This window comes from Stegodyphus dumicola, chromosome X1 (assembly GCF_044657685.1).
Source record: "Stegodyphus dumicola isolate Sdum_Otavi_A_Nest chromosome X1, ASM4465768v1".
NCBI classification, from domain to species: Eukaryota; Metazoa; Arthropoda; class Arachnida; order Araneae; family Eresidae; genus Stegodyphus; species Stegodyphus dumicola.
Window position 1 is genome coordinate 17,636,468 of NC_140780.1, and position 20,770 is coordinate 17,657,237.

Genomic DNA, 20,770 nt, shown 5'->3' on the forward strand with positions numbered 1-20,770 from the left:
GCTGCATTGTCCCTTTTGGGCCAATATGACCCAGTGTGGCCATTATCTTGGCCATAGTATTCCCTATTTAAAAGAAAAGGGATGTCCACTTTACTAGTCATGAATCTTTGCCCCATTTTCCAAACTGAAAGTTTGAGGTGAACTTTCAAGTTTGATATCCCTGGACACTCTACCACTTATATTTTCAAAGACCTTCATATTAAGGATTAGGTTTTCCTCATCTTTCCCTTCTCATCCTTGCAGCTTCAGAAGACTGCATTTGTAAATTCTAAATGGGGACCAGCGCTGCTTTGTAATATTCCGTATTTTTTGTAAGATTTTTATTTTGTAAGAGTTTTGTTTTATAGCATTATGCCGAAATGGAAGAAAGTACTGACTGAAGAAGAAATACAAAAGCTTATTTAATATTAAGAACTTGTGGAAGTGCTAAATTATGTAATGTTGTAACAGGATATTGAAGCTTGCAAGTATCTGCATTGTAATTTCTTTCCCATTCTTTCTTTGAAAAACTGTGTGTTTCCGCTTCCAATATGAATGTTTTTTGCTAAAAAATGTCATAATTTTGATATTATGGTAAAGTAGATTCTCTTGTTAATGTTGAAAAATTAGTAAACAAAAGGCAAAGGAAATGCAGGAGTAAATATGATGCTTTCTGTTGTGGTTTTGTACCAGTAAATAAGTTAATATTTTAGTAAATTAAATTCCTTTTATTATTAATAACTGAAAAATATTACTTTCAAATTTTCTATAAACATTATAAAATGCTACTTGTTGAAATAATGTTACTTGCTGATTTTCAATAAATAATATAAAATGCCACTTATTTAAATGATCTGTTTTCTAGCGTTTAAAATATATTTTTCCAGACAGTGGTTTCATAACTTCTCTGTTTTCTTTGTTCATAGTTCATCTGTCTATTCTGGTGATATTTTATTATAAATTGGAGGCACTTAAGTAGTGAAACATTGCGGTACAAACAGTATATGATACAGCAAAATAGTTTTTAGGTTAAACATTGCTCGTAATAATTTCTTTCGTGTAGCATTCAGCTTTTACTTTTATCCATTTCATCAGTGGAATTTTTTTTTTTTTTTTTTTATTTTTTTTTATAAAGATTTTAGATATTTTTGGTAACATGTACAGCAAAACAAACTAAACACTGCAAGGAAATTTAACAATATGTAACTGTACTGCAACATTCGCATGATGTTTTCTCGGTTCAGGAAACCATGAATTTTTGTAAATTTAAGAAAATGAGTTTTTAAAATCGAAAAATTTTATAACTTTAAAAATCAAATAGATCTAATTCTTTTTAACATTTTGTAAAAGTTATTTAGGAAGGTAAATTAGTCATTATTTAAAATTTTAAACCCCTTTTTTTAAAAAAAGAAAGCTGTGTGCTATGATATGGAGGAACAGACTGATTGTTTTTTAATGGAAGTATATGTTCCCCTTGTGTATCATTGAGTAGTCTGATTTGGAATCAATTGCACTTTTGAATTTTCCATCGGTAAGGAGAAACATCTAGCAGTTTAGTTGTGTCAGGTAAATTTCATTACATTTATAAGTAACTTATGTTTTTAAACTTGCCTTAAAATTCTCACAATTTTCTTTTCTTTTTCAGGATGTTCTAGTACCTATCCTGTTGGTAGCCCTTTTGAATTCAAAGCTATGTCATACACTATCAGAAGCTGCAGCATTCTGGATATACCTGAAAAAGATTTTGCCTTGCAGTTAACATATGCAGATAATGTAAGACCCATTACACATTATACATGTTGTACATATTGACATCATGTACTGTTTCACTCTCATTTAATCCTTCCAACTTTTATTTTTTAACTCCCTCCCTGCTAAAAATATTTTCAGATAAGAAAAGTTGTGTATTGTCCAGCATTGTCTATATCTTAACCATTAACTATCCAGCCAGACTCAGCCTTTTTCAGAAAATTGCATGGAGACCATTGCCTTCTGACAGTGAAACTTAGTATTAATATGAAATCACATGCACAAAAATAAATAAATAAATAAATAAATAAAAAAATGACTATGAAATCACAAGTTTATAATATTCATATGTGCCAAAAATTAAAATTATAAATTAAAGGTTACATGTCAACGTTTTTATATAGATACATAAAGAAACTTAATGAGAGGCAAAATTAAAAAGCAAATTTGTTAAACCCATCATGTGCTATAGCTGCAGGATTGAAGTAAAATAAAGCATTTAAAGTTAAAAGTAACTTGGAGTCAAAGCAAGGAGATTCCTCAACGATATTAATAATTGCATCCTTGTAAAGGGGTTAAACATAAAATCAAAACATTTCAAAATAAAAATGGTCATAGTAGTACAAATTCGAAAACTAAAAATGCAAAAAGAGAAAATATATACAAGATAATAAAAAGATAATCTCCCTCTGTTGAAACTTTAATTCAGAACTCATCTGGGGAAAATGAATTAAAGCTTCATAAAATTTGATTAATAAGCTTCGAAAACATGTTTCGTTCTCCCAGTAAATTTGAGATCAAAAACCAAAAAAAGAAACAAATTTATATGACATAAAAACTCATGTGTACCTGGATTTTCCCTACACGCTTTCGAAACACTTGGGAAAAAGAATAAAACATAACATTGTTTCAAATTGACTACAAAAAACCAAAACATTACATGTTGTAAAATGACTGTTCAAATAAAAAAAAGGGGGGTCTAAAACCATATTATATAAATCCAAAATTTAAATAAAAAGATAGATCACAATGTAAGTACAGTACAAAGTGTTTAGTCCGGACGTCCATAATCCGGACCTCAAAGCTACAAACTTTTTCTGCATGCATAGCGTTTACGCATGTGCATATGCATTTACGCATGCGCATAATACCTTTACACATACGCGTTTACGCATGTGCATAATACCTTTACACATGTGCGTTTAATGTATAACGGACGGTATAAGCTAGGCTAAAATTATCTATTTCAGTTAATGTTGCAGATTGCGTTGTTCCTTAATCTTCTAATTGGGTCCGGCTTATTATTTTTTGCAGACTGTTAGAGCAATTTTATAAAAAGTAAGCTAGAACTTTCGATTATGTCAAAAAGAGGCTCCAATTCTGGAGCTGCCAAAGGATCTACAAAGCGAAAGCATGTTTCGATATCCATCAAACAAAAAGTGGAATTGCTGCAAAAAATGGATAGCGGCATGAAGAATATGATAGAGAGGTTAATGAAAAAAAAAAAAATCGATTGAGAAGTTAGTCGTTATTCTCGGCACAGCAATTACAGAACTTGAGGAGCAGAACTTTGTAAATGAACAAGAAATTATATCTGTTTATAGAATTAAAGAGAAAGTATTAGCACATAAAACGAAGCAACTTAAACAACTTGCATTGAAAGAAATGTTTCATAAAGTAAACAAATATTAAGCTTTTTTGTCTTGTTTTTTTGTAAATTTTGATACCCTTTAGATCATACTTGCTCTTTATTTCATAAATTACGGTTTCGTATTTTCAATTTTATAATTTATTCATGCCATCTTACCAGATTTAAATTCATGGTCTATAATCCGGAATCGCTGAAGTCCCGACGAGTCCGGATTAAAGACTTTGTAATGTATGCTTTAAACCAAATAGACTTTAAACAGTATTCTAAAAATGGGCGGTCCCTATTATGTTTAACTAAACTATTAATTCCAAGAAAACAACGTTTCATAGAAGATTGCATAAATAATAAAGTCAAAGCAGAGCCTATTTTGGAAAAAACTGGAAGTCTAATTTAAAAAATTGAAAGAACCTATGAAATACAAAATTGAAAAGCGCAAACTTACTGAAATCATACGAGGTTCTTCAAACAAAAATTTACGTAATTCTTCAGATGGCCAATTTTTTAACCAAGTTTATTTAAACATAATCAGGGACAACACATTTTTAGAATACTGTTTAAATGACTATTTGGTTTAAAATATATTATGATCTATCTTTATGTTTGAATTTCAGATTTGCATATAATATTTTTAGACCAATTTGGTTTTTTCCAGTTGGTCATTTTACAATATGTAATGTTATAGTTTTTTGTAGTCAATTTGAAACACTGTTATGTTTTATCCTTTTTCCAAGTGTTTCAAAAGCATGTAGGGAAATTCCGGGTACATATAAGTTTTTATGCCATATAAATTTGTTTCTTTTTTGGTTTTTGATCTCAAATTTATCGGGAGAGCGAAAAACGTTTCCAAAGTGTATTAATAAACTTTTATGAAGCTTTAATTCATTTTCTCCTGATGAGTTCTGAATTAAAGTTTCAACAAAAGGGGATTAATTTTTATATTTTTATTATCTTTTATATATTTTCCCTTTTTGCATTTTTAGTTTTCGGGTTTTTACTACCATGACGATTTTTATTTTGAAATGTTTTGATTTTATGTTTAACAAGTATGCAAGTATTAATATTGTTGAGGAATCGCCTTGCTTTGACTCCAATTTACTTTTAACTTTAGATGCATTAAGTTTATATATACAGTCAAAAGTCTTTAATCTGGACTCGTCGGGACTGCGGCGATTCCGGATTGTCGGTTTTTCTGGATTATAGATCAACAATTTAACTCTGGGAAGACGGCATGCAGAAATTATTAAATTAAAAATATGAAACCGTAATTTATGAAATAAAGAGCAATTATGATCTAAAGGGTATCAAAATTTACAAAAAAAAGCTTAATATTTATTTGTTTACTTTATTAAACATTTCTTTCAACGCGCGCATTCATAAAGCATACATTACGCATAGTCGAAATTAGAAAATTGCAACCAGAAAACTATTTGATGTGTATTCGTGAGTGATATTTATAATGACGATGAATTTGATTTAAATCATATCAAAGATGGAGTACATCGAGATGAAATACTACATTTAGTAAGAAATTATAAGCCGAATGAAATAAAAACTTCTGCCCTGAAGATAAGGATAGTGCTGACAGATCAACTTTCAGTTCATTGCGCGTCGCGTCGTTCTCCCCCCCCCCCGCAGAGCAGTGTGAAATTGATAAACATATTTCGGAATGATTAGAGAATCAAAGGATATGCCTTTATCCATTTTTTGCAGCAATTCCACTTTTTGTTTGATGGACATCGAAACATGCTTTTGCTTTGTAGATCCTTTGGCAGCTCCAGAATCGGAAATTCTTTTTGACATAACTGAAAATTCAAGCTTAATTTTATAAAATTGCTCTAACAGTCTGCAAAAATTAATAAGCCGGATCCAATTAGAAAATTAAGGAACAACGCAATCTGCAACATTAACTGAAATAGATAATTAGATAATTTTAGCTTAGCTTATACCGTCCGTTATACATTAAACGCGCATGGGTAAACGTATTATGCATTTATTCATGCACAGAAAGTTTGTAGCTTTGAGGTCCGGATTATAGATCATTCTGTATTATGGACATCCGGATTAAAGACTTTTGACTCTATATATCTAAGATATAAGAAAATAGGTGGCCTCAAAATTAACATTCTAGATTTGGTGCTCCTCCCTAAATTCATCTGTTCTCCCAAATTCGAGATCCTTGCTTGTTTATATAATGCTACTTAAAAAGGGCAACTAAAACTAAAGTTAACTAATGACAGATTAGCTGTACTTATACATCAGACGTAGTATAAATATTGCTGGTGAATTAATTGCGTCATTCTTTTGCTAGTTTCTGCTTTGCTGATATCTTCGTGCTGCTTTACTTCTTAAATGCCTAGGTCATTTCTTTCAAAAACTATTCTGCATAGAAATTTATCATATTTAATTATGATTGAATAAGTGTCTGCCAAATTAATTGGAAGATAAAGGTTGGTGATTTGTCGGAATCCAGTTTCGTCATATTCATCTTGTCTTGCCACTTTGCCCTCACAACTATGCATCAAAATTATTACATACTCGAAGTCTGCTATGATTACAGTGTGAATGGTTACCCAATTGGAGTTCAACAATTTCCAGTGATTGTGTAAAAAAAGTTAGAAAGGAATGATTACTGTGAGCTTATCTGCTGAATGAAATTATGTCAAGGTCGTAGTGATGATGTTTGCTAGAGTCTTCTATTGTTACGTTTACTTTTTCACTGGTTAGACGATGTGATGTTTGATTTTACGAGTGAAAGGTGAAAAAACTAGTAATGTGTTAAGCGTGCCATCAGTTTTGTGTGTTTGTACATACTGAAAAGTGTGCTCATCTTCTGAAAGATTCTAAGAGTGTTTATAATGAAAATTATATTTGCGGATATTCAGGTTTGATGCTTTAATTTTGTGCTTTAGTGCTGTAAATTCATTGGGAAAAGTGTGTTCAGTGCTTTATTTTGCAAATTTTTCAGTGTTACGATATGTGCAAAGTGATTCAATATCGGGATTGATGCCTCTAAAGAAATGTGTTTCAGTAATTTAATATAAACGCTTTAGAAATATGAGTGCAAAGTATTAGTTTTGTATTTTTGTGTAATGTTAAATGTGAAATCCAAACACAATCACAAACAAAAAGGTCTACAGAGAAAAGTGAAATTACGACTGTTACTACCGTTAAATTTCAGTGTGCAATGTTCGATGTACAGAATTCCGATATTCCAATCGATAAATATGTCTTATTATTTTGGAAAAAGTGCCAAAGCAGAAATATTAGTAACACGGATAAATCATTATTATTTTCAGAATGCCTCCATGGTGAGGCCTTATCATTTTATTTAAGAGAATGTGTCAATTTAGACTTGTGAAAAATAAATTCCTCACATATTTCTCCACCGTGAAAACTATTACTTCTAGTGTCTTCGTTGTGGTTACTTACTGTAAATTTAATAACATCAACAAATATTTTAGACAAAATCTAAAATTGGCATCCATTTTAAAATGATATGAGAAAATAATCATCGATTCAGGGTCACAGTTAAATGTAATATCTGAAAATATTCTAAATTCTATCAATACAAAAATTGAATTTATTCAAAATCATCTTAATACTATATTATATTCATTATCTGGAGGTGTTGTTGCAACTAGAGTAATTCAACTGTTATATAAAATTGGCACAATTACTAATATTATAGTGTTTTATGTTGTGAATTCTAATTTAACTTATTTATTGTTATAATCTTGTGTTTCCTTATTTAAATTGCAATTAAATTTTAATTATGAAGTGTCTCAATTTAAATGCAGTAAGTAAAGGTATTCAATTAAACTTTTTCAGAATAATTTTGTATTCAAAAATAGTGTAATTACTAAAAATTTTTAAAGAAAATACAATAGCTGCTCTAAGAATAATAATTGGTGACCTCAAAATTAACATTCTAGATTTGGTGCTCTCCTTCTAAATTCATCTGTTCTCCCAAATTCGAGATCCTTCCATGTTATATAACACTACTTAAAAAGGGCAACTAAAACTAAAATTAACCAATCACAGGTTAGCTATACTTATTCATCTGACTTAGTATAAATACTGCTGGTGAATTAATTATGTCTCTCTTTTGCTAGCTTCAACCTTGTTAAAATCTTTGTGATGCTTCGCTTCTTAAATGCGTACATCATTTCTTTCTAAAAACAAAACAAAAAAAAAAAAAACAATGTACATAGAAATTTGTCATATTTAATTATGATTGAATAAGTGTCTGCCAAATAAATTGGAAATGTGTGAAAATAAAGATTGGTGATTTGTCAGAATCCAGTTTCGTCATCTCCGTATCATCTTGCCACTCTGCCATCATGACTATGCATCAAAATTATTTCATATATATGTGTATATATATATATATAGTTGCATGCATATCAGTTTTAAATGGGCTCAATGAACACAGAACATTTGAGAACTTCATAGAGTTTATTTTTCCAAAAGAAACACTTTACAGTTCTAGAACATTCCACAAAAGTATTTGTAAAACTCTTATCAGTGTAACAGAACACAGTTTGTAGTTGCCACAAAAAACTGAGAATTGATGCCCTCTCTGAGCTTATATCATTTTCCCTTGGCTACTGAGAAATCTCTATTACCTTCCATTTCTCAAAATTGTTAGAAGGTATGTCTTGTTAAAGTTGCATATAGGGGGTCAGATGCAGTTACATTTACATATAGGAATCAATTACTGTTATTTAATTATGGTACTAATTACAGTATTACAGGGACTAGACCAAAATGCTGCCAAATGGTAGCCAAGTTTAGCAATTTTTCTCCAAATATAATGACAATAATCAGTCACCAAAAGCACCAACTTCTCGATACCTAGCCAATTCAGCGAGATAGCCATTTACCTCAGTGTTATATAGACTTGCTGCTGTAAACGTTTTTATGCAGAACTTCGTCTTTTGAGCCGTTTTGTTACACTAAAGATAATGATAGAATTTAACTTATAATTTCACTAAAAATTATTAAAATCTGTACAAAATTCGTAACATTTCCTCTTCCCCAGGATTGCACATCTCGGACAGAAAGCCATACTTAGGAAAATTAATGCAGTACTAAAATAATAATTTCAGTAAATAATGTATGACTAATTGAATAATAAATTAATAAATAAGTGCATGCATTTACAAATTTAGATACACATTGTACATGGTCAAACTATAGTATTTACATTATGTACACTATGGGGATTATATACTGTGGCCATAGTAAGGGGCTAGCCTGTTGTAATGAATGGTTTTAGGCATAGAATTTGATGACTTACGGACCCAAACTATGACATCATTCAGCCTGTTTAGGACTGTCTACGGACCATCCCAGGGTGACTGTAGTCTAGGAGATGGTCCTTTCCGTTGAATCAGAATCCATAAAGTAGGAATCCTGTGCTAGCAAAACCTCTTCCTTTAGCTCCAGATCGTTTAAAAATAATAAAACAAGAATTATAAACTGTGACACAATTGGGGCATTTAAGACCATTGGGAAGCAATAATCCATCCCCACTTCACATTGTTCCAAGTAAGGGAACCTTAGAATGGAGACCTATAGGAGATTATCGAGTGTTGAATGCCCAAATGCGTAAAAGATAAATAGCCTATTCCACGCTGATTTTACTGTTGCATTGCATGGTACTGAATAGTCATGTTGATCTTATCAAGGCATATCATTAGACACCAATTAACCCCGTTGACATTCACAAAACCACCATGTGTACACAACACACATTATTCAAAAGTACCCGTATGCAATTTGCCTTGCGCAATGCATCCGGGACTTTTTAACATTTTATAGTCATGGGAGATTTAAGAAGGTGTTAATGCTTTCATGAATGACTTGCTCATAGCCTTCAAAGATTCGGAGGAACATTGCATGCATTTGAAAGCCTTATTTTCAAAACTTCAGGAATATGAACTTTTCATAAATATTTCAAAATGCACCTTTGGTAAAACATCTATTCATTTCTTATATTTTTTACCTTGTGAAAACGGAATTCAACCTCTTCCTGACAAAGTCAAATATATTTTAGATTTCCATCACCTACCACCTTCACTGATTCTTAGACATGTTTAACTTTTAAAGATGTGTCATACCTAAAGCAGCACACATTCTTTCTCCTTTAATAAAATTGTTAGAAGGACATATCAATAAACATGGGAACCTATAGCATTTTTCTGTATGAAACTGAATAAAAGTCAACAGAAATGGTCTGCATTCAATACAGAATTATTTTCAATATATTCTGCGATTAAGAAATTCTGGCACATGTTACAGGGCAGAAATTTTTAGATTTATATTGATCAGAAACCGTTAGTATATGCTTTTAAGCAGAATTATCACAAATGTTCACCTTGGCAATTACACCATTTAGATTTTGTTTCTCAGTATTCTACTGATATTAGGCATGTGCAAAGTTCTAGAAATGTCATTGCTGATGCTCTTTTGAGAATCAAAATTGATTGTATGACAAAATCTCCACTGTTGGTTTTTAAAAAAAATTTCCGAAACTCAACAGCATGATCCAGAGGTATAAAACCTTCTCAAAAACAGTACGTCATCTTTTGAAGCTGGAATTCAAGCTATGCCAATACTATGATGGCAATATTCTTTGTGACATCTCTACAGGCTTTCATCATCCATTTGTTCTGAATTTCTTTCGCAGACTCATATTTAATCATTTGCATAATCTCTCACATGCAGGATTTGCTGCTACTACGAAACTTATCTATTCTCGTCAATTGGAAAGCTAAAAAAAGCTTTTGTGAAGGGGGTGATAAGTAAAAATTTTCGAGTTGAGCATGTAAAAAATACTTAATGGTTAATTAAATAATAAATACAGACTTATTAAGTTATGAATACAGACTTAAATTGCTTATCGTAATATTTAAGACTAAAATTGCTTATCGTAATATTTAATGATGTATCACCATCGTTTATTAATTTTCAAATAAAATCACATATTATGTCTACTAAAGCGCACTATTCTTGATGCCAGGATCCTGCATACTGCCATCAAGAATAGTGTGCCTGCATACTGTTTTGTAGAAGGAAGATCTGAAATTTTAATTTTTTCAAAATGCAAGAGAAAAACAGATAAAAAGCAATTAGTTTTTATCATTCTTTTCAAATCTAAAGTGGCCTATCGAGAATAAAATGAGTTTGCATAAAACCAAAGGAAAATTTATTTTAATGTGACCACACTCATCCATTACTGATATTAAATCATTCTGTTTTGCACCATTTTTATGTGTGGGCTTCATGAGTTTCTTATTTGCTTACTTTTTCAGGAGATGACGTGTTTATAAAATTCTAAAAGGTGCTGCTTACTTGAACTTTCTGGTTAGTTACTGGATAGTTGGGCTAACATTGCTGAGTAGTTGGGCTATACCTACATACAAATATATGTACGCATATGCAGTGTGTTTAAATATCTGGCAAAACTGTAAAGGCAGGTAAAGAGGATCAAAATAAGCAGATTGTGTAATGGAATGCACGAGCAGAAATTGTACATTGAGGTGATACAGTTGTACCTTATCTTAAGTTGCAGGAGGTACAGGGTGCTCTGAGTACTGCTTTTTCTCACTGTTGACACCCCTTATAAGTTCGATCATATTTTGTGCCTGCCTTCTGAATATTACGTACACAATAGCACATTACATACACAAGAGCATTCTTCAAATCTGTGTTGACCATTATTCAAAGTGCTTGTTGCATATCAGGAGCTAATAACATTGATAAAAGTTAATAACATTGCTTGTTTCATATCAGGAGCTAATAACATTGATTTAAAGCATTTTCTGAGGTATCAAAGTATCTAGTTGTTTATCATCTGGAAGGGACTGTAGTATCTTCTCGTCACATGGCAGGTAGATGTAAAGCTCATGATGATTTTCTGTCATATGTTGAGAGCTTGATTATGGGACAGGATGACTGAAACCTCATGTCATTTCTTCACAGAAACCTGATCTTGACTGACTGTCAAAGAAGGCTGAGTCCATGTGTTTTTCATTGAATAAGCTGTCTCCAGAAATTTTTCTTTAGTTTTTGTATTTCTTTTCTGAGTGCCATTAACTGCAGAAATTACTTCAGTGACATTGGCGATTTATTGATTATTGGAAGGTGTTCTTTTTTTTTTTTTACATTCTTGATTTCTGAAGTCATCTTTTGTAACCTTTTCTTCCATGTCCTGAATTTTCTTATTAATATCACTTGTAGTTTTCCTTTCAACAGCAGAAATACTAAACATCATTTCAGCAGCATTCCCTTCTATTTAATTCTTTACTCTGTAAAAAAATTGGCAGTCATTCAACGTTTGTAGCTGTATCCTGTCTTATCTTGGCAGCTTTTTCCTTGCTGGCAGCAATCCTTGTCCACAGTGGCTTTCAGCTGCCCTTTACATCTTCTGCCTTTACATCTTCCTTATAATACGATTTGAAAGTGACTTAAAATTCTAATACCAATTTTTGCATGCTATGTGTTCTGAGGGATGTTAATACTATATCAATGAACAGGAAGAAATAGGTGCTTTATTGAAATAAAGAACAGGTTATACACTTAGGTAAATATCCGTAAATAGCTCAAAGAGGAAAAACACATGCAGACAATTCCCCTTAAGATGGAAGGTTGTTGCAAATTACTCAGAATTATAAAACAGCGATCACTGAGCAGGAAGTCAATACAGCTGCATGATTCTGAACCTTAAGTGAATAAATCAACCCTCAAACTCTCTTCAGCTGACTTTTATAGGGTTGCCCAAGTACTTCCGGAAGCTTCAAGAAAAACTGTAGTGGGAAATTTGCTGAACATTGGTAGCTTGGTCTGGGGCTCAAATCCCAGAGAATGAGCTGGCTGCATCAGTGTTTTCATGTTTTTTTTTCCTGTGTATACAAGCCAGTTTCTCTTATAAAGTCCTCCATGAAAGCATTTTCCCCCCTTAGCACAGTGGAGCCCAACCTTTGACCTATCGCGAGCACATTTCCGAAACATTAACATTTTTGTTAAACATATTTCCAATCTAATGTGATACAACTGAAATATTAATTTCGGCAAATGAGTTTGAGATCAATAATAATATTGGTTAAACTTTATGGAAATCAGAGAAGAGTTCAAAATTATTTTTCAGTGCATTTAGATTTTCCGAGTATTTCAGTTGCCTTGTGGTTATTAATATAGCTAGATAAATTCTAAAAATGGGTGAAATATTTTTCTTTCAACTGATTTATCCACAAATTTAACTTTATCTGAAAAGCAGTTACATTTCCGGTCCATTGAAAAGGGTTTTTTGCTTTTGTTTGGAGATCTTCCTTCAGTTTGTTCAGTTTAGCTGATATATCTGTGAGAAAATACAGATCGAATAACCTATTATTAGCATCCAATTCTTTATAACTTTCGTTACCGAATTCCCAAAACTGCTTTATTGGCGAAAGAAGTTCTACAAATTGTTGAAGTACTTTTCCCCTGCTGAGCCATCTGACATTGGAATGAAGCAATAAGATTCCATGTTCGCTATCAAGCTCATCAGTCAGCAATCAGTTATTTTATAACATCTTGCAAGATATCTCTAATGACTATAAATGCTTACCATATTTTAACAAGTAAGAAATATAAATGAATGCTTATTTAAAAATATATTTTTTTTCATAGTACCTAATCGAGCTAGCGAGCACATACAAAACGATCAGCAAGCACAAGGTTGTGCACCTCTACCTTAGCAGATAGCCAGTTAGTGTTTGGCCATAATCAAATAAACTAAACCAAACAAATCAAGAAAAACTGATCCTAGGGCTTCAAAATATATTTTCTGGAATCATCCATAACATTGCAAGGACTTACAGGAGGGCTTCTGCCTATATGCTTGATTCTAATTGAACAGTTATTACATTTCAAATATCATTTGATTTAGAATTAAGAGACTTATCATGTAATACATGCAATAAAAACTTACAAACAGCTTGGGTGGCCAAATGTTAATTGAAACTATTTTGATTACTTCTTAATAAATAGTTGCATGATACAGTTATTTATTTTAAATGCTGCTGATTTTTCCTTGGGACAGAATAATGGAACTTTTTAAAAGTTTCACCATAAAGAGTGTAGAATTTTTCAATACTTCTCATAAAGTGTCTTCTTTCTTCATTTTATGAGTCTCCAGTGCAAAAGCTGATAGTTTTTTTTTTTTTTTTTGCCTTTTTTAATGGAATTCTTCGGCTTCCTATTAGTTGCTTTGTCTTCTTCACTCTGCTTTCACTGTCAGCTGGTGTTATAAGTTCATCCATTTCTTCATTCGCCATTTTTTTATCATCATCCTTGTGTCAGATATAAAAATTCTTTGTTGCCAGTTGCTTTTGCAATTTGTAAAATTTCTTTAGTTTCCTTTTCATTCAATGGAAATGCTATAAAATTGCTGACAATTCCTGCCTGGAGCTGATGCCATAACTGCTACCCAGAGCTAATGCCAGCAGGCATTTGACAAATTCATTTGTTCTGAAGTGAGTTTCGTAATGTGCACATATTTGGTTACATTGACTTGCTTTCAAAATGCCAGATGTGCACATAGCTGTTCTCTTGTAAAGAGCAGCTTGCCTGCAGAATATCTACCATGATCTAACATAAAAATTATACAAACTTAACCTGTAGGCCATTTGAAGACCAAAATCGAGTACACACTGCTACACCCACATGTCACGTGGAACCCCCAGTCTTGTGTTTTTATCCCACCTGCTGAGACTACCAGAATATAGATCCCTGCCAGTACAATAAACAACTGCTGGGGGCATCCCATGTATAAATGAAATTGTAGTTTTGTGCATATTAAATGGAAGCAAATAAGATAACTTGTTGATGTACAAAACTGCATTCCTCAAAACCATGCTTTCCAAGGGCTTAACTACATTGCAAGTACTGAAGATTGATAATCGGCAGAAGTATGTAAAAATGATTGTAATGAATTTACAGTTGAAGTAAAAAAAAATGGTATGCTTGCAAATTAATACTGCATATTCATTTAATATTTTGTATAAATTCATGTACAAAGTAACTGTTTCCCTCCATATCATTTATTTTGATGAATTTATATCACTGATGTTTTCTTATCGCTAGCAGGAATATTTTTCTTTTTCTTTATAATAATGTATTTATGCAATAATTTGGTAAGCTTTTCCCTTTCCATTTAGTTTGATTAATTTTTGTCACATCTGCCATTGTTACTATAGGAATTGTTCAAGAAGTTAATACCACATCAGTGTCTAGGCTCCGTTTGGTCTAGAAGAGATAAGGCTTGTGGCTGGAGTGTAACTCCATCAACAGTTACTGCTACAGTAACACAATTCAATGCTGTTTCATTGCGTGTTATTAGTACTATTTTATCAGACCTGTCTTTAAAAGCCAACATGCGTTCAAAGATCATTATAAAATGGATAAACATTGCCCATGTAAGTAATATTTCTTGATGAGCCTTCCTGTCTTTTCTTGTATGTGTGTGCAATTTTGTTTTATATTGAAATACTGAGTTATTTGAAAAATGCATTTTGAGTTCATGTTTTTCTTCCTTCAAATATTTTACTTTTGTTGTATATATCTTTGTCGAAATGGTTTAAATGCTTAAGGAAATAACATTAGCATTTAAAAACATTTTTCACTTTCTTAAGCTTGCGATGTATATTTACAGTGGCTCCCAAAAGTGTTCGTACACTTATGAATTTTGTTTAAATAGGGCTCTGTCCATTAATTAAACTTTCTGAATGAGATTTTAATAATAAGATCTATAATCTATTCATAACAAAATTACATGAAACATATTTTAAATATAGCGAAACTTTATTTTTAAGAAATTAATAATAAAAAATGACAAACATTTTATCTCACAAAAGTCTTTGTAAGTCTTCGTACACAAATATTTTTGGATAAAATCAAAATTAGAATTATCGTTTGCCTCTTTTTTTAATTTTTGCATTATGGTAGCATTTAAAAAATTATTTGCTTTAATTTTGTAATGTTTACTCATAATATTCTATTTATTATTGAAAAATGGGTCGCAGACGTAAAGAAATTACAGACAGCATTCAAAAATTGATAATTTTTCACCATAGTAGTGGTAAATCAATTCGAAATATCACTAAATTAGATAATTTATCCCATTCTACAGTGCAATATGTGATAAAACACTTTAAAGAAGAAAATCAGGTTGAAAACAAAGTAAGAAAAGGTTGACCGAGAAAGTTAACTAAACGTGATGAGAGATTTATTGTTAGAAAATTTGTGAAAAACCCACATTTGAGTGCTGTAAAAGTTTCTGCAGAATTTAATGCAAAGTTTTCTACTTTGATATCTCCTGAAACTGTTCGACGAGTTCTCAGAGAAGCTGGATTACATGGGCATCCTGCCTGTAAAAAAATTTTTGTTAGTGAGAAAAACAGAAAGCTTAAGCTTTCATTCGCAAAATCAGTGATAAATACACCCGAAGCGTACTGGAATAATATCCTATTTGCTGACGAAAGCAAATTTAACATTTGTGATTCCTATGGTCGAATAACTGTATGGAGAAGAAAAAAATGAGGAACTGTATTCTAAGAACTTAGTTGGAACAGTTAAGCATGCATGGCGGTGGAGGTGTTCTTGTGTGGGGGTGCATGGCAGCATCAGGACTAGGTAATTTCGTATTTATTGATGGCATAATGAATCATTCTCTTTATTTAAATATTTTAAGAGATAATTTAAAATTATCAGCCCAAAATTTGGGTATTGGAAACAATTTTATTTTTATCATCATAACGATCCTAAGCATGCGGCTCTCTATGGTCACCTGTGGTGTCTCTATAATTGTCCACAGGTTTTGAAAACACCACCTCAGTCTTCAGATTTAAACCCCATAGAACACATTTGGAAAGAACTGGAGGTTAAAGTACGAAAACACGACACCAAAACGAAAAGCAAGCTCAAAACAGTCGTAATGTAGGAATGGATGAACATTGGTACAGAAATTACAAAAAAAACTAGTAAAATCTATTCCCAGACGTTTAAAAGCTCTCGTGGATGCTAAAGGATATCCTACTAATATCAATTTAATGAAAAATGAAAATATTTACTAATATGTCAAGATTTTTTAAGTGTACGAAGACTTTTGTGAGGTAAAATGTTTGTCATTTTTTGATTATTAATTTCTTAAAAATAAAGTTTCGCTATATTTTAAAAATATTTCATGTAATTTTGTTACGAACAGATTATAGATCTTATTATTAAGATCTCATTCGGAAAGTTTACTTTTAATTAATGGATAGAGCCCTATTTCAATAAAAATCATAAGTGTACAAACACTTTTGGGAGCCACTGTATATTGTTAAATTGGGAAATGAAATTTATGGAACAATTTGTAAATAGTGATGATAAGTTAAACTGTGCCATGCAGATCATGTAATACTGTTTCTTTAAATTAATAATGTTTAATTAAATTATCTAATACAGTTTGCTTAAATTTGCATTTGTTAAAGGAATAGTACCAGATTGTCATTTTAGTTAAAATTATTTAACTTACTTACAGGAGCTCAGGTTGCTAAAGAATTTCTCATCCTTGAAAGCAATAACAGCTGCGCTTCAGAGTAATTCAATACACAGATTATCAAAAACTTGGTTGACTGTTCCGAGGTAAGTGGTTAGTTAAATGATTTAAAATAGTAGTTACTGTAAATATTTTTACTTATTCGTCAATTTCTAATTATTCAAACTGAGTAAGTTTATTTTAAATTTCGCTTTGAATATATAGCTGTGCAAAATTTGAGGAACAGCTTTTTTTTTTTTTTTTTTTTTTTTAAGGCATCTGAGAAATTAAATGGAAAAAACATTGCAGAAATTTGTAATTTTCTTTCTGCAATGGATGTAAGGGATTTTTCTTTCCTGTCTTATAATTACCGTATTCGACGGCATATAAGACGCACTTTTTTTCCTAAATTTGGTCTCAAAAACGTTACCTGCGTCTTATACGTGAAGGACACAGATTAACTTTCAATACGGAATGCTATTTTTAGCCTGGATAAAGGTCTAGACACACGTAACTTTTTCTACATCTGCCATCATTATTTTGCGCATGCGAGAAATATCAGTTGCCAAAAAGCGCCAAAGCTTGAAGCTGATGTCGAAGTTTGAACAGGTTCGATGGTCACATTATGTCTATGAAGCCTTTCCTTCTTTACATAGACTTTCTTTGACTCATTTCACAAGTGTGCGAGTGGTTAAAAAGATCTTGGGAGGACATAAAGACTGAAGTAATTGTTAAGTCCTTTAAGAAGTGCTCTTGACGGAACAGAAGACGACGCATTATTCGAAGAAGGTGATACTAGTGATGACAGAAACAGTAGTGTTGACGATATTCTCGTTTTCGATGATGATGATAGTGAAAAGGATTTTTATGGTTTTGAAAGTGATTAAAGTCAAATTTCATGATAGGCAACATTTTCCTTGAATCTGTGTTTTTTCTTGTTTCTGCTTTATTTTGTGTTAAGTTTGATTGCTTGCCTTTCATTCATTTATTCATTATTGAAATTACATATCATGTTCAAAATAGCTTGCCGTTTGTTAATTTTCCTTAATAAAAATATGTTTGGTAATTGCATTCAATTATTGTTTATTTGGCTTTTACGAAACGTGAGAACTAAAAGAAAGCACATTTTAAGTTATTGGGGTGCCGCGCTATCACGCGTACTATTGGAGCTTTTTCCTTGTGTGTGGCCTTCTAAATAAGGGTGTGTCATATATGCCGTTAAATACGGTAACAAGAATACAATGAACACAATTTGATATGATATTTTCTACTTTCCGTCTTAGTTTAGGGATAAAATAATACTGCTCGATGTTTCTCTGGGTATATTTGACTTAGGGATGTGCTTTCTCATGAGCTTTTCTTATTATTTCTATTTGCATACTTTCAGGCACAACCATTAATTCTTTACCATCAACAAATTTAAATAAAATTCCATTTCTGTCGCAGTAATCTTCATAACTAGAAATTTTAAGTAATTCTTTAATCTCTTTTATTCCGTTATCCTTATTTTGGGCTGATTTTTAATTATTAATAATAGATTTTCTTGGGGGGGGGGGAAACTGTAATCTGGAACTTTAGAATAGGTTCTTCAAAGTCATTTCTATCTTCAGACTTCTTATGTCTGCTGGAAAAAAAAAAAAAAAAAATTATTCCGTCCCCTATTCTTTTTTCCTACTTTGTTTATGAGTGTGCTGCTTTCTGTATTAGCACTTTCACTTCCATTGTTTTGCTGGTGCATTACAATGACATCACTGTGGGATGCTGGTCCGAGTATCATAAGCTACATGCATTATTTTTAGTGTGCTGAAAGTTGAACAACGAGGTTGTTTAGGCATGTTAGGGATTTTTTTTTTTTTTTTTTTTTTGGCTTGTGTGGTTTTTTTGTTATTTTTTAAATTTTATATATTTATTTTTATATGCACTTTTAAAAATTGTGGACAGTACCAATATGGGCAGGATGTTCACAGCCCAAGAAAAGAAATTAAAAAAATTGACTGATGCCAAAATATTAGAATTATCAGAAAAGAGTGGCCTTTCTGATTATGAGAGCGTACATGATGAAGATAATGGTTAGAATTCCAAGAGCTGGCAATTTTTTGACTATTTTTTTAAACATTGATAAGTTTCATTAAAATAATGGTAATGTGGTAATACCTTCTTAAAAAAGACATCTAAGAAACTACTTGAAAGGACAGCATGTTTAATTACATTTAACGTATTTACATTTTTAACAAATAAGTTAGTTATAAACTGAATATACTTCTTCAATACATTTTTATTTAGGTCTTTATTGTCGTCGTTCTTTTACTGCATCTTGAGTCCAACTCATCTAATTGCCAACTAACAAAGCAAAAAATAAAACATTAAAAAAATAATATGATGAGCAATCTGTACGCTATCTGGTATTCATCATTGACATTAGATCATTTGGCCGTCCTGCACTTGTTTGGTCCTCCAGGCGACACTGCAAATACAAAGAAGAGACAAAAGCAAAACAAGAAAGATAATAAAAATAAAAGTTAAATATTTTTAGAGTCCTGATTGTCTTTCAGTTTTCAAGAATGTGAAAATGTACAAACATCGTCTTCTTCATCTGCCATAGAAACAGTAGTTAACGTCTTTAACCGCAGTTTCTTTGTCTTTAGGCATCCTCTTGTTCTTCTTTAGGCGTCTTTCTTTTTGTCATTAAATTTTTTTCCTTTTGTCTTAAGAGCCTCATTCATCTATGTATGTTTTTTTTTTTTTTTTTTTTTTTTTTTTTTTTTTCAGTTTTTTGTATTTCTACAAAAATATATAATTTACTTTTTTTTTTCATTCAATTTCCTTCTCTTTGTCCTAGCAATTAATTGTTCCATGATTTTAGAAGTTCAGCATATGTTGTTATACAGTTGGGACCCTTGTGACTTCCTTCTTTTACTTCCCTCCTTTAACTTTAGTTATTCTGTACGATCCAAGATATTTTGGTTTTAATTTCATATGTGGACCAAACTGTGTTCTTTTTATAGCTACCAAATCCTCGATTTTGTAAGGTCTTGGTTCTCTTCTCCTTAAATTGTATGTCTTCCTATTTTCTTCTTGAATTTTAAATAGCTGTTGCTTTGCATGTTTTCTAAGTTCTTCTCTTAAAAGAGAATAAAAATTCAAAATTCGCTTGAAATTCAGCTTCGGTCATTTCAATCAACTGATTAATACCTTTAGCATTCTTTTTTGTCCCAAACAGCAATTCAAAGGGTGTGGTATCTATATTTCACTGGTATGTTGAGTTAATATCCTGCTGCAGTTCATTTGTGTGTTTGTACCACTGAGCCAGATTTTCTAAAGATAACTTTGAAAGAACTGATATAGTCTGATTTATACGTTTGACTTGACCGTTGGCTCTAGGCAAGCCGGTATTAATTAGATAATGCTTAATGTTCTCTTTAGAACAGTAATCATCAGAAAATTCACTGGAGGTGAATGCTGTACCTCTATCCGAAAGTATTTGAGAAGGACTGCCAAATGCAGCCTTTTTTATCTCCAACTTCACTATCTATGGTTTCAGCAGATGTTGTGGACTTCGTCTGATAAATCCATACAAAATTTAGTAAATGCATCAATAACCACTAAAATGTACTTAAAATTTTTATGTGTACTCTCCAAAGGCCCAGGGTAATCTAAATGATATGTTTTTAACGGCACATCTTCTTTCTGCAATGGATGTAAGAGACCTTTCTTTCCTGTCTTATAATTAACAAGAATACTATGAATCAATTTGATATGATATTTTCTACTTTCCATCTTAGTTTAGGGATAAAATAATACTGCTCAATGTTTTTTCTCAGTATATTTGA

The 20,770-nt window shown here is 31.6% G+C and overlaps 1 protein-coding gene across 6 annotated transcripts in view; it reads left to right on the top strand.

Moving 5' to 3' along the window:
* Rgl (Ral guanine nucleotide dissociation stimulator-like) overlaps window positions 1-20,770 on the top strand; it is a 165,657-nt gene that overhangs the window by 70,431 nt on the left and 74,456 nt on the right. For all 6 annotated transcript variants that reach the window (XM_035357166.2, XM_035357162.2, XM_035357165.2 and 3 more), the window contains 3 exons: window positions 1,625-1,752; window positions 14,620-14,838; window positions 16,944-17,047. In XM_035357166.2, coding sequence (XP_035213057.1) covers window positions 1,625-1,752; window positions 14,620-14,838; window positions 16,944-17,047 — 451 coding nt within the window. The remainder of the gene's footprint in view (window positions 1-1,624; window positions 1,753-14,619; window positions 14,839-16,943; window positions 17,048-20,770) is intronic.